The 13,811-nt window shown below is 35.4% G+C and overlaps 1 protein-coding gene, 1 non-coding gene and 1 pseudogene across 10 annotated transcripts in view; all 3 read left to right on the plus strand.

Annotated features, from left to right (window-relative positions):
- The window catches only part of TPR (translocated promoter region, nuclear basket protein), a 62,314-nt gene that overhangs the window by 8,836 nt on the left and 39,667 nt on the right, over window positions 1-13,811 (plus strand). For all 9 annotated transcript variants that reach the window (XR_004988804.1, XR_004988805.1, XR_004988807.1 and 6 more), the window contains exons 9-19: window positions 628-708; window positions 789-876; window positions 2,035-2,175; window positions 3,065-3,156; window positions 3,420-3,617; window positions 6,522-6,629; window positions 7,783-8,009; window positions 9,630-9,793; window positions 10,227-10,360; window positions 10,442-10,590; window positions 12,583-12,745. Coding sequence is in view for 5 of the 9 variants with exons in the window: in XM_036442958.2 (XP_036298851.1) it covers window positions 628-708; window positions 789-876; window positions 2,035-2,175; window positions 3,065-3,156; window positions 3,420-3,617; window positions 6,522-6,629; window positions 7,783-8,009; window positions 9,630-9,793; window positions 10,227-10,360; window positions 10,442-10,590; window positions 12,583-12,745 (1,545 nt within the window). In the remaining 4 variants the exon portion in view is untranslated. The remainder of the gene's footprint in view (window positions 1-627; window positions 709-788; window positions 877-2,034; window positions 2,176-3,064; window positions 3,157-3,419; window positions 3,618-6,521; window positions 6,630-7,782; window positions 8,010-9,629; window positions 9,794-10,226; window positions 10,361-10,441; window positions 10,591-12,582; window positions 12,746-13,811) is intronic.
- LOC118721838 lies at window positions 3,882-4,041 on the plus strand (annotated as a pseudogene).
- Window positions 10,627-10,731, plus strand: LOC118721831. The gene has a single exon (XR_004988845.1). It is a non-coding gene; the product is annotated as a U6 spliceosomal RNA (small nuclear RNA).

The following is a 13,811-nucleotide window of genomic DNA, read 5'->3' on the forward strand; positions in this document are numbered from 1 at the left end:
AAGTACCTTGGTTCCGGGCACATCTCCAGTAAGGGGTGTGCAGGAGGCAGCTAATTGATGTTTCTCTCTCATCGATGTTTCTAACTATCTCTTCCTCTTTGTAAAAAAATCAATAAAACATAATATACACATATATATATTAAATATATATATATATTTTTATTTATTTTAATATATTTTATTGATTTTTCACAGAGAGGAAGGAAGAGAGATAGCTAGAAACATCGATGAGAGAGAAACATCGACCAGCTGCCTCTTGCACACCCCCTACCGGGGATGTGCCCATAACCAACATACATGCCCCTGACCGGAATCGAACCTGGGACCTTTCAGTCTGCAGACTGACACTCTGCCACTGAGCCAAACCGGTTTCGGCTAAAATATATTTTAAAAAATAAAATAAAATTAGTATCATTAATTTTAATATTAGAGTATTCCCCTTTTATTATCAATATTTTATCCTCAAAGTAATTCATCTTTATCATGAAAACTGATTTTAATTTTATCTCATTACCATCCAAAACTTTTTTTTTCTTGGGGCTTGATAAGCCTTTTAAATTCAATTTAAAGGTGTCTGGTATAATTGATACTGTTTTTTATTTTTATTTTTTGGATTTTTTTTTTAAGGCTAAGGAACAGCAGGCTAGTATGGAAGAAAAATTCCACAATGAATTAAATGCTCACATAAAACTCTCTAACCTATACAAGGTAGGTATCCTGCCTCACATTTTAGTGTCCTAATGTTATATTATTGGATGTTTTGGTAACTTTTTAAGTTTACATTTTAGAGTGCCGCTGATGACTCAGAGGCAAAGAGCAATGAGTTGACCCGAGCAGTGGATGAACTACACAAACTTTTGAAAGAAGCTGGAGAAGGTAAATTTTCAGTTATGCAAAGATTATTGTATTTTTAGATAGTACTTTTTTCTTACCTTTGTGTAGATTTTTGGGTTTAAAAGTTAGATTAACTTTATTATTGACAGAAACTCTGGTATAGAAGAAAGATCCCGGATTAAGATATTTTAAATTATTTTTTTAGCAAATACTGTATTTGAAAATATAGTTCTGATTTTTATATTTTGTTTAGCTAATAATTTTATGTACAATCTGACTTCTAACAGAAAAAATTTCCCCATGAAATATTTACTTTCATAAGTTCATAGTTTGGTTAAATAAGTTTATATTGTAGTTTAGGTACTTTCTTAATTTATAAACTAGCAACCTGTTGCAGGAATATTCCTGCAAGACTTTCTGCAGGCTTTCCTCTTGCCACCGCCACCTCTTCAGCCCACCCTGCCATGCCTGCAGCCACTGCCTTTGCAGCTGTGCATGCTGCCACCACCGCCCACCTGACCAGCCACACCTGCTGCCTCCCATCGCCTCTGTGGGCCTCCCAGCCCCATAGTCACTGCCAGTGCTTTCCCTCCAGCAGCCCCAGTCGCCTTGCTTTCAGCTTTCCCTCCCTTCTATGCTATCTTCAGTCTTCACTCCTCTCTAGCTCCCTCCACAAATGCAAATTAACCACCATCATTGTTGGGTTAATTTGCATACCCCACCCTGATTGGTTGGTAGGCGTGGCTTGTGGGTATAGCAGAGTGATGGTTAGTTTGCGCGTTACTCTATTAGATAAGCTTCACTTTTAAATTATAGTGTATTTTAAAGTCTTTGATTTTTTTATATTCTTGCTTTTCTTGAAATATAAGTTTTTTTTAATAGTCCTTTTCAGTTATTTCCTATCTTCTAAACTAGAGATCAAATTAAAACCCAAGAGATACTTAGAGGCACTTTTTTTACAATTTGAGTTCCTTTATTTTCCCTGTGAATAGGAGACATCAAAAGAAGAAATAGATTTGCCAGGCCGGGACACTTTAGGATTTATGAAGAGAGCAAGAGCATTAGTGGGCACTATCAACCACAGCCTGTCTAGAATATAATATTATTAGATGGAAGGAAAAATGACTATTCTGTTACATTTTATAAACTCCCAACTTATTAATTACATGTTTGAATATTGTCTTTTAAAATATTTTTTAGCAAATAAAGCAATACAGGATCATCTTCTAGAAGTAGAGGAATCTAAAGATCAAATGGAAAAAGAAATGCTTGAGAAAATACGGAAATTGGAGAAAGAATTAGAGAATGCTAATGACCTGCTTTCTGCCACTAAACGTAAAGGTATGAATTAAAATGCTTATTAATGGTTTGAATACTAGGACTTCCCTACATGGGTCTCATTTAATTTTACTAATAGAATTGCTCTGTAATGTGATGTAAAAAACTCCATCAAGCTATAGTACTAGAATGTACTTTAGTTTAAGATTAGTACTTTATATGTACTCTTACTGTATTGTCAGAAGTACCATTTGGTCATGCATAATTGTATTCATTTTCAAAATAGTTTTAACCATAATTACTGCATGACTTTTTTTAAAATCATTTATATTACTCTTTGATGTCATAATTTTAAATGTTCGTAGGAATTTATATGTAACTAGAAGCCTCGTGCATGAATTGGTGCACGGGTGTGGGGGGGCAGAATGCAATCGGCTCTCTAGGCAGGCAATGGGATGCCCTTGCCAGGAATCCAGACCTTTTCGCGCCTGTTATTGGGAGCTTCATGGCGGCTGCTTTTAAATCCTTTATTCTTTGAGGGGTGTCTAGGGAGGGGAAGTGGCCAAGGCTAACTTTCAGGAGGCCAGGCAGCACTGTCGTGACAGTTCATATTGGTGCCTGGCCCATTCTCCTGAGATTGGACATACAGGACTACTGAGGGAGTGGCTGCTGCCAGGGTAGTAGACCACTGGGACAGGTCTGTCAGCAGAACACCACTCCTGCTGTGAGAGCACACTGACCACCAGGGGACAGACAGCTCCTGTGTTGAGCGTCTGTCCCCTGGTGGTCAGTGTGTGTCATAGCGACCAGTCATTTGGTTGTTTGGTTGCCTCAGCTTTTATACATATAAATAAAAGTGATACACAGTAGGTGTCACATTTCACTTAAAAAAAATTTATTAGTACTTTTCAAATTTTACAAAAATACACTAGATTTCTATGTGTTGACACAGGAGCCATATTATCTGAAGAAGAGCTTGCAGCCATGTCTCCTACTGCAGCAGCCGTAGCTAAGATCGTGAAACCTGGCATGAAATTAACTGAGGTAAGAAAGATATTAAATATTGTTATTTTCCTTCATCAAAAGTGTTCATATTTCTCTGTAACATAGTCCTCAGTAAAATTAACCTTAAAATCATCTGATGATTAATGCATTTTCTGAGAAAGGTTTTCTTGATTCTTAGTTCTGTGTAATATATAGTAAATATTCCCTCTTTGAGTGCTATTGAATGTTTATTATGAAGATAGCCAGACTATGTACTTCTCTTGTTATGCTTGCATTTGAAATGTACTCTCTTCTACTTTCAGCTGTATAATGCTTATGTAGAAACTCAGGATCAATTGCTGTTGGAGAAGCTAGAGAATAAAAGAATTAATAAGTACTTAGATGAAATTGTGAAAGAAGTTGAAGCCAAAGCACCAATTTTGAAACGTCAGCGTGAGGAGTATGAACGTGCACAGAAAGCTGTGGCAAGTTTATCCGTTAAGCTTGAACAAGCTATGAAGGTTGGTTCCATTCCCAAATTTTAGCTGTAGGAAAATACATTTGAGAAACAGTAATTATACGTATTAAAGCTTGTCATTACATTATGAAATACTTGTAATCACCAAATGTTCTTACCTTTATTTAGCTAAAACTGTGAGCACCTTTTACCTTTTTAAAGACATTGGAGATTATTTCTATGTAGCAGATGATAAATAGCCATTTCAAATCTTATTTTTGTAATATAATGCTTCTAAATTTAGCATAGTCATTTTTTTTCAGTTATGGTGTGAACTTGATCATTAACTGCATAATGTTGCAGAAGTGAGGAAAACTAGGTTTGCTAAAATAATTGAGGTGATAGAAATGTATCAGCCTCAGAAACTAATGGAATCCTCATGTAGTGTGAGGGGGAAAACAGTTGTGATAATTCTGTCTAGAAATGACATTGTTTCACCATAGGGCTGAACTTTAAGATTTATTAAATAATATTTTGAAGAAATTCAGTTAAATCAATGTAAATCTGCTATTCTAAACTGAAATTTTATTTCCCCCCCCCTTTTTTTAGAATAGTATAAATAAGTTGTATCTTTAATTAAAACTTAAATTTTTGTTGCTATTGCTAATACAATTTAAAAAAAAACTTTTTTTCTATTGATTATGGTATCACATAATTGTCCTTATCCCCCCATCCCCTCTAATACAATTTCAACATTATCAACATTAGTTTAAATTGGAGTATGTTATATCTATTAATAATTATCTCTCCCCTGAGTCAAATGATATCTACCAGTCTTACTTTGACAGGATATTGGCTTTTTGACACTCCCTTTTCTCATCTGGTTTGAGAAGTGGTCCATTGCATCTAATTAGATCTTGAGTTTCTCACTGTTGAGAAGTGAGAATTTTGCCCAGAGCTTTTTGTCTAAAGGGAATAGATAGGTAGAGGGGATTAAGAATCAGGAAATAGCACCTATTATGGAGAAACCTGATTTTTTCTCCACTAATGTACAGGTACAGTGATTAAAAAATACCCGTCTATACTAATAAAATGGTAATATGCTATAATTAGACCAGGAGACCGGACATCTTTCTACTGTCTGACTTCGTTCTGGACAAAGCACAGTGGTGAAGGTCAAGGAACAGGCAGTTAGGGGCGATCAGGCTAGCAGGGTAGTGCAGTTGGGGGCATGAGGCCCACAGGGGAGGGTAGTTGGGGGCCCTCAGGCTGGCAGGGGAGCAGTTAGACTGCGATCAAGCCGGTAGACAGGCAAGTGGTTAGGAGCCAGGGGTCCCAGATTGCGAGGGGATCTTGATTGGAGAGGGTGCAGACTGGGCTAAGGGACACACACACACACACACTACCACCTCACCACCACCCTCCTTGTACACGAATTTCATGCACCAGGCCTCTAGTTTTTTCATAACTGCCAGGGAATTTAAAGATAATTACTATGGTTTTTGAATAGCCAAATCTCTGTCTTTAACATACATCATGTGTCCTTTAGTCAAGATTCTATGATGGTCATTTGTTAGATTTTTAAGGTTTTATAACCAAACTGGAGGTCCAATACATGAAATTCATGCAAGAGTAGGCCTTTATTGCCGCGGCTGTCTGGATCCCTCCCTCGCAGCTGGGGTGGCTTCCTCGATCCCATGGCTATCGCCTGGCTTCATCACAGGACATGCAGTCTAATTACGCTTTTATTATTAATAACGTCTTCCTTGGCATCCAATCCCATTTTGAATTCAGTAAATTTGTATTATCATCTTTCATGAAATTTGCCTGCTTCATTTGCTACATACTTTCCTTTTGAAATGGGTTTATGCATGCCTTTAGGGCACTGTGCTCAGAAATATTTGAAACACCAAGAGAAATATGAGCCATCTTTCCCTTCAAGTTTTAAAATTTTTATGTAAAAATAACACATTAAGAAACAAACATTTGAATTTGAGGTAACACAACATTTAAAAGATACACTGTTTATATCAGGCTCCGTACAACTATGCTTCAAATTCCCTAATAAGACTGTGGTGCCAAACTTTACAAAGCACTTTTTTTGTTTTGTTTTACAGGTTTGTGACTTTGGCAACTGATTCTTTAGAATTAATTCTTAATGCTTTTTTTTTTTTTTTTTTTTCTGCATCTTACCCAACAAGTTTTACTTAATTTATTTTCAGATAACCAGTGCAATAATTATTATTGTAATGTAGTTCTTTGTTTTTGTCTTAGTAACAAGTTTTGAGATTATTTACGTGGTATCATTTGAATTTGATGTGCATATAAAATTGTAATTGATAGTTAATTTGAGGGATTGGCAGATTGCCAATACTTTTCATACAGTGATGAGTTATCTTTGAGATATTAAATAAATACATATGTTCATATTCATAAAGACTATCTCTTTGGGGCCACTATACTTTTGGATATAAATATTATAGAATATTTTTATTTTATAAGTTGATTGCTGTGGTATTTGAGTACTACCGTATTTTTCGGACCATAAGACGCACTTTTTTTCCCCCAGAAGTGGGGGGGGAAAGTCCCTGCGTCTTATGGTCCAAATATAGCCTACACATATACTTTAAAAAAAAAGTTTTTTTTACTTGCCCAGCTCTGTGTGGTCTCTGTGTGCTTGCCCGGCTCTAAAATGGTTCTAAATGCTGCTGTTTACTTTACAGGGTTGATTACATGTGTTTATGACTGTTATGTTGGGTTTTAATGCACATAAAATATTTTAGGACACTATTTGTTTCAGAATCTTTTTTTCTTCATTTCCCTTTTCCAAAAACTGGTGCGTCTTATGGTCCAGAGCGTCTTATGGTCCGAAAAATATGGTACATATTTTTGTTATTTGCATAACTGCTTCATTTGTATAGCTCTTAGAAGGAAATACAGAATTTTCATTTGAATTTACATTTTGAAGGAGATTCAGCGATTACAGGAGGACACTGACAAAGCAAACAAACATTCATCTGTGCTTGAAAGAGACAACCAGAGAATGGAAATACAAGTAAAAGATCTTTCACAACAGGTTAGAAGTTTTTCTATTTCCCCCCACTAAACTGACAGCCCAGTAATACCTGAATCTGTTTGCAGTTATCTAGGAGAGAACTACCACATGTGAAATTCTCATCAATTATGAATACTGCTTTAGCAGAATTGCAGCTTAGTCTTTGTTTTTCCATAGCCCCTCCCTTTTATCCCTTTGTCATTAAGGTCTGATAAATTTTGAAATCATAGGTACCAATTGTTGTAAATTAAATAATTCAAAGTTTAAAAAAAAAATTTCCCTTATCCATGTCCCGGAATATAATCAAATTACAGATTTCTGTATATTTTTTCATGTCATTTTTTTATAAGTACAAACACACCTGAGCATATATAAACATACATTAGTTTTCTTTGTTTTTACTGCTATAATAGAACATTGCCACTTGTTTTTTTTAACGGAACTTGTCAGGAAATGTACATCTATTTTTGTTATGTATTTACTCTTTATGTATGTAGACCTACAAACAAAACTTAAACACAAGACAAAAATTTCACATAAATGGGATTAAAACTTAGTTTTCATGCTCTTCTGCTGCATTATATAATACATACATAAGGATGCAAGTACAGCCGGAACCGGTTTGGCTCAGTGGATAGAGTGTCGGCCTACGGACTGAAGGATCCCGGGTTCGATTCCTGTCAGGGGCTTGTACATTGGTTGTGGGCACATCCCTGGTGAGGGGTGTGCAGGAGGCAGCTAGTCAAATATTCTCTCATCGATGTTTCTAGCTCTCTATCCCTCTCCCTTCCTCTCTGTAAAAAAATCAATAAAATATATATTTTTTAAAAAAGGATGCAAGTACAAGCGTATACTTGTACACACACAATAAGTTTCTATTTCTGTGTATCTCATAGGGTCATTATTTTACAACAAATTGAGCCAGCCATGCTTCTGAAATTGTAATTTGGCTGCTTTTTAAAAATAGCCTTCATTATACACTTTTATAGAAATGAAAATAATAATAAACTTTTTTTTAGCTTTTAATCTCTTAAATATATGCTTGAAACTTTAAGATAATGTAATATGTTAATGGTGTTTATGAAATAATCTTTCCATTTGAAAATTTTCATTTTTTTTTAATCCAGAATTAAAGCCAATACTATTTGATAATATATTCAAATTTTGTTTTTAGATTAGAGTGCTTTTGATGGAACTTGAAGAAGCAAGGGGTAACCATGTAATTCGTGATGAGGAAGTAAGTTCTGCAGATATAAGCAGTTCATCTGAAGTAATATCACAGCATCTAGTATCTTACAGAAATATTGAAGAACTTCAACAGCAAAATCAGCGTCTCTTAGTGGCTCTTAGGGAACTTGGGGAAACCAAAGAAAGAGAAGAACAAGAAACAACTTCATCCAAGTAAGTTATTGGCTACTTTCTTTCATTTATTAGCAAACATTGAAAACCTCTTAAGTACCCCCTAGCAGTGCTGGATAAAGAAAAAATAGTGATTTAGAAGAGAGGAAAAATGGAGCAATAATATGAAAAATAATAATTCTCTCAGGGACCTGAGTGTGGATGAGCTCGATAATTAGATAAATGGATCATTTTAGTTCAGTGTGATTAAAACTATATATATCTTATATATATATATATAAAGGGCTAATATGTTAAATGCCCGACCATCCAATCAATTGCTATGATGCAAACTGAACACCAGGGGACTAGACAACACAGGAACTGCCATGATGCACAATGGCCATTTATAGAAAAACAGAGCACTGCGGACCTGACACCAACAAACCAACACTCAACTTCCTCTAATTGGGACACAGGCCCTGCTACCACCCAAGAGTTACAGCCCACCAAATTGCAGCCAACGCTGCCGAGACCCTATGACGCAAAATGCAGCCACAGCCCAGCCCAGCAGCAGTCACTGTAGGTGTCCGGTAGCAATGCCTGGCTTCCTCTCCCTAGTGACTAGCCTTGGAGTTTCTTAGCCCAGGAACACAACTTGCTTTATAGCCAGGTAGAAACATTTTACAGTTTAATAAAATTTCTGGGAAGCATTTTCCCATGCCTCATCTCATTTAATCCTCACAGAAGTGCTGGAGTAGGTAGATAGGAGATTGATTCGGTATTTACTTATCATTAGCCGGAAAACGGAGATTTAGAAAGCTTGGAAACTTGACCCGACTGAAAAGAAGAAATGGTGGACCTTGAAAATGACTTCAGGTTTTCTCATTGCTCAGAATATAGTCAAATACTGCTGCAGTTAAATATTTCACCCTTTGTTCTCACTGCATGTTCTATAATAATAATCTGCTTCATGTTGATACTTATTGCTTTGTTGCTGACAGTTACCTGAAAGAGAAGTTGGGGTGCTTCACTGGGCTGGAATATGTTTAGCTAATTCAGAAAGCAGGTTTAATTAAGCAAGTTTATCCTATATGTACAAAAGGCCAAGTTGACTTGCACATGCACAATACATACAAAGTTCTCGTGCTAATTGCACATGTGTTTCCTTCTGTCGTCAATCATGAATTTTTTTGACACTTCTATTACAGAGAAAGGGCGAGTAGCAATATTAAAATATTTCTTCTCATTAATTTCTTTTCCATGTACACAAATTTGTGCACCGGGCTACTAGTTATAGATAAAAGCCTACTCCTGGGAGCATAACAGACCTGGCTTCATGGGGAATATATGTAGAAATTATTTAGGCAGAGTAAACAATTTTTTTTTTTGAAGTGTGCTTGGTGCTAGAGGAGGAGTGACTATGAACACAAGAAGACTAGAGTTTAGACTAAGTGGAATCAGTTTAATTTTTGCAAACAAATAGATGATGAGTGCCTGAGTCCTGTGATGGGGCTTTAGAAGCAAGCAATTCTTATCAGTAGAAGAAAGGTCATAACAAGAAACAAAAATATTATGCTTAATGATAAATGCTCAAATACTTAGTCTGCATACAGTACAAATTATAACTACTGCTTAAGCTCAGTAAAATAGACTTAGTTTTTTTGTGTGTTTTTTTTGTAGAGTTACTGAACTTCAGCTCAAACTTGAGAGTGCCCTCACTGAATTGGAACAACTCCGTGGGTCCCGACAACATCAGATGCAGCTTGTTGATTCCATAGTTCGTCAGCGTGATATGTACCGTATTTTGTTGTCACAAACAACAGGAGTTGTCATTCCTTTACAAGGTGGGTTTTTTATGTGTTAAAAGTTTCTAAGTATTTGGGAGAAATTTTTATGAAATGTATCTTAGGGAATGGATTTTGGAACATAAGCAGTATGTATGATAACTTCAAATTTGACTACCACATAATTGATAACAGGTCATTGATCCTAAATACCATTAATTTAGGTATTAAAAAAAGAAGAAATGCTGACCATTGTTGAAAAGTGTGCATGTTAAAGTCAGTGAATTATCTTTATTTTGGTCATTTGGATTTAACATTTAATCTGCAAATATACGTAATGAGAAACCAATAATCTTAATAGGCTATTTAGTAAATTGCTTGTTTAATAATTCTGTAACCTATGATTTTATTTAAATGATGTATTTTCAAAGAAATGTTTTAACTTTATATATGTATTTCTTGTTTTTATATATATATATATATATTTCTGAAGCTTCTAGCTTAGAGGATAGTTCTCTCGTGTCAACTCCAAAACGTTCGAGTACATCACAGACTGTTTCCACTCCTACTGCAGTGCCTATAATTGAGTCAGCAGAGGCTATAGAAGCCAAGGCTGCCCTTAAACAGGTAAAGGCCACACACCTTTATCATCTTGGATAAGGTATTCGAGAACATTGTCATCTTCCAATAATTTCTCTTAATATTTAGTTGCAGGAAATTTTTGAGAACTACAAAAAAGAAAAGGCAGATAATGAGAAAATACAGAATGAGCAGCTTGAGAAACTTCAGGAGCAAGTCACAGACTTGCGATCACAAAACACCAAAATTTCTACCCAGCTAGATTTTGCTTCTAAACGGTAAATTTTCTTTAGTTCAAAAATTATTGAAACGTAGAGCTCTTTTCAGCAGCATATATGCTAAAATTGGAATGACAAAGAGATTATCATCACATCTGCACAAGGGATGGCTCTCAAATCCATGAAGCATTCCATTCTTTTTGACATTGGGTGGTGGGCACACAATACAATATACAGGTGTTGTATTATAGAATTATACACTTAAAACCTGTATATTTTTACTAACCAATATAACACCAATCAGTTTAATTTAAAAAAGAAATCACATTTAGGTTATAAAAAAACAATAAGAATACTTCAGTGTTCAAACGAAACAAATTCAAGGCTTAATTTTCAATAGTATTACGTTTTTGTGGACCATAATTCAGATGAAAAGATATGGGGTTCAATTTTAATATTGTTCAATGATTCTCATGGGAATTGCTCAGGGATCCAGATAGTTATTTAAACTGAAGTTCATGTGAGGAATGTTGCTAGTTTTCCTTCCTGGGGTTGAAAGGCCTAATGTTTCTGTAGGACTTTATTATTTTATAAATGCACCAGAGCATGAGGAATAATGTTAGCCGATTTTATTTAGCCTTTGATATTTTTGGTAGAAGATAAGCAGGTACTAGTTAATTTTGGGGAAATTCACTTTCTTGGCCACTTACAAAGGAATAATAAATTTAATTCCATAGTTGTTAGATCCATTGAATACTTGTTAGTTTAACAAATAGGACAAATTTTATTTCTGTAAATGCAGGCATACCTTGGAGATGTTGCTGGTTCAAATGATGAAAAACTGCATTAAAGCAAGTCACATCAATTGTTTGATTTCCCAGTGGATAAAAGTTATACTATAATGTATTAAGTGTGCAATAGCATTATGTCTAAACAAAATGTACATACCTTAATTAAAAAATATTTTATTGCTGCTTGGCCAGGGTTGCTCAGTGGGTAGCATGTTGACCTATGACCCATGAAGTTTGATTCCTGGTCAGGCCATATGCCTGACTTGCAGGCTCAATCCCCTGTGTGGGACATGCAGGCAGCTGATCAGTGACTCTCATCATTGATGTTTATCTATCCCTCTCCTTGCCTCTGAAATCAATTAAAATTGTTTTGTAAATACTGTGTTGCTTTAAAATGCTGTCATCTGAGCCTTCAACAAGTCATGATTTTTTGCTGGTGAAGGGTCTTGCCTTTGTGTTTATGAAAATGCAGTACTACAAAGTGCAGTAAAATGAGGTATGCCTGTATTACATGATAAAACTATATTTTATAAGGATAAAATTCCAAGTATGCTATTCCAAATAAAAGCATCCTTTTTGCACTATGTTCATAACTCTAGCCAGCTATTTTCTAATATTTTAGGTACTTAATAAGATGAGCCCTGGCCATGTGGCTCAGTTGGTTGGAGTCACAAGTGGCAGGTTTGATTCCTAATCAGGGCACATACTCAGGCTACATGGTCAATCCCCCATTGGAGTGTGTATGTGGAAGACAGCTGATCTATGTTTCTCAGTATTTCTCTTTGGCTCTCCCTTTTTCTCTCTAAAAAAATAAATTCATTTGTTTAAAAAAGACAGTTATGGACGAGAAAAGAATGGCAAAAATGTATCACAAACCATGCATCCATATCTAAAATTGCATACTGCATTGTGGTGGATGTCTGGTTGAGTCAACATTGTATTGGTATTTCTAATATTAAAATTCTTGGAATAAGATTAAAAGTTAATTCAACATGAAATACTATGCTTATTTAGAATTTGAATTTAACTGCTAATTTTGGAGTTTAGAAAAAAGTATGAAGTTGTTATATTATTATAAAGCCACTTTTTATGTATACTTATTTAAAATTAAGCTAATGTGAAATTCTTTAAGGAATTAAGCTGGGCTATGGTTTTCAGTGTATTGCAGTGTGGGGAATCACTTTTTCAGACTGGTGGAGTTAGTTTTATGATTGATAGTTTATGACTTATGTCTTATAGAATTATTTTTCTTTCATACAAGTTATGAGATGTTACAAGATAACGTTGAAGGATATCGCCGAGAAATAACATCCCTGCATGAGAGAAATCAGAAACTCACTGCAACAACTCAAAAGCAGGAACAGATCATCAATACAATGACACAAGATTTGAGAGGAGCAAATGAAAAGCTAGCTGTTGCAGAAGTGAGAGCAATTTTTCTCATCTGATTTGCATTATGAATTGCATTTGACATTTGTTTTTTAAGTTATTTAATTTTACTGGTTGGTATGACATAGATATTTGAGAAGCTTGTGTATTACAAGTCCTTGATCAAAGTTTGAACTGCACAGGTCCACTTATCCATAGCTCTGTATATGTAAGTAGACCCAGTATAAGTAAACCTGTGCAGTTCAAACCCATGTTTGTTAAAGGGTCCATAATAGTTAGGACCCCCTCCCCCCCAGGTGTTTTGGCTTAGTGGATAGAGCATTGGCCTTCTGACTGAAGGGTACCAAGTTCGATTCCCGCCAAGGGCACATGCCCAGATTATTGGCTTGATCCTAGTAGGGAGCGTGCAGGAGGCAGCCAATCAATGATTCTCTCATCATTGATGTTTCTCTCTCTCCCTTGCCTTTCCTCTACGAAATCCATAAAAATAAACTATCAACCCAAAAAAATATAATAGATCCAAGACTGGGAATCTGTAGGTGGAGGGCCAACTTCAATTACACGTGGATTTTCATCTGTATAGCTAGTTGATATCCCTAACTGCCTCGTATTTAAAATGTCAGCTGTATCTAGTTCATCAGCAGGATGTTTCTAAAGAGGAAAGAAATTTGTTTTTTACATTAAGATTTTCTTACGAGTCATCCATTTCAAAATTTGTAAATCACTAGCTACAACAAGACAAATGAATATTTTATTCATTCTTGCTGATTTCTTAAAAAAAAGACAGTATAAAATTTCATTAATATTGTATTATATTTCTGAATTTCAACATGAATATAAATGTCAGAACTGAATTCTTTAATGACTAATTTTTATGTAGGGTTTTGCTTTTTTATGAAGTTGTCTCAACTTGTTTTGTTTTGTTAATCCTCACTTGATGATACTTTTTCCATTGATCTTTAGTGAGAGTGACAGGGAAGGAGAAAAAGGGGAGAGAAGCATAAACATTGATTGGTTGCCTCCCACGTGTGCCCCAACTTGGACTAGGGAATCTAACCTGGAGCCTGCAACCCAGATATGTGGCCTTGATCAGGAATCAAA

Source organism: Pipistrellus kuhlii, unplaced genomic scaffold, assembly GCF_014108245.1.
Source record: "Pipistrellus kuhlii isolate mPipKuh1 unplaced genomic scaffold, mPipKuh1.p scaffold_m20_p_18, whole genome shotgun sequence".
NCBI classification, from domain to species: Eukaryota; Metazoa; Chordata; class Mammalia; order Chiroptera; family Vespertilionidae; genus Pipistrellus; species Pipistrellus kuhlii.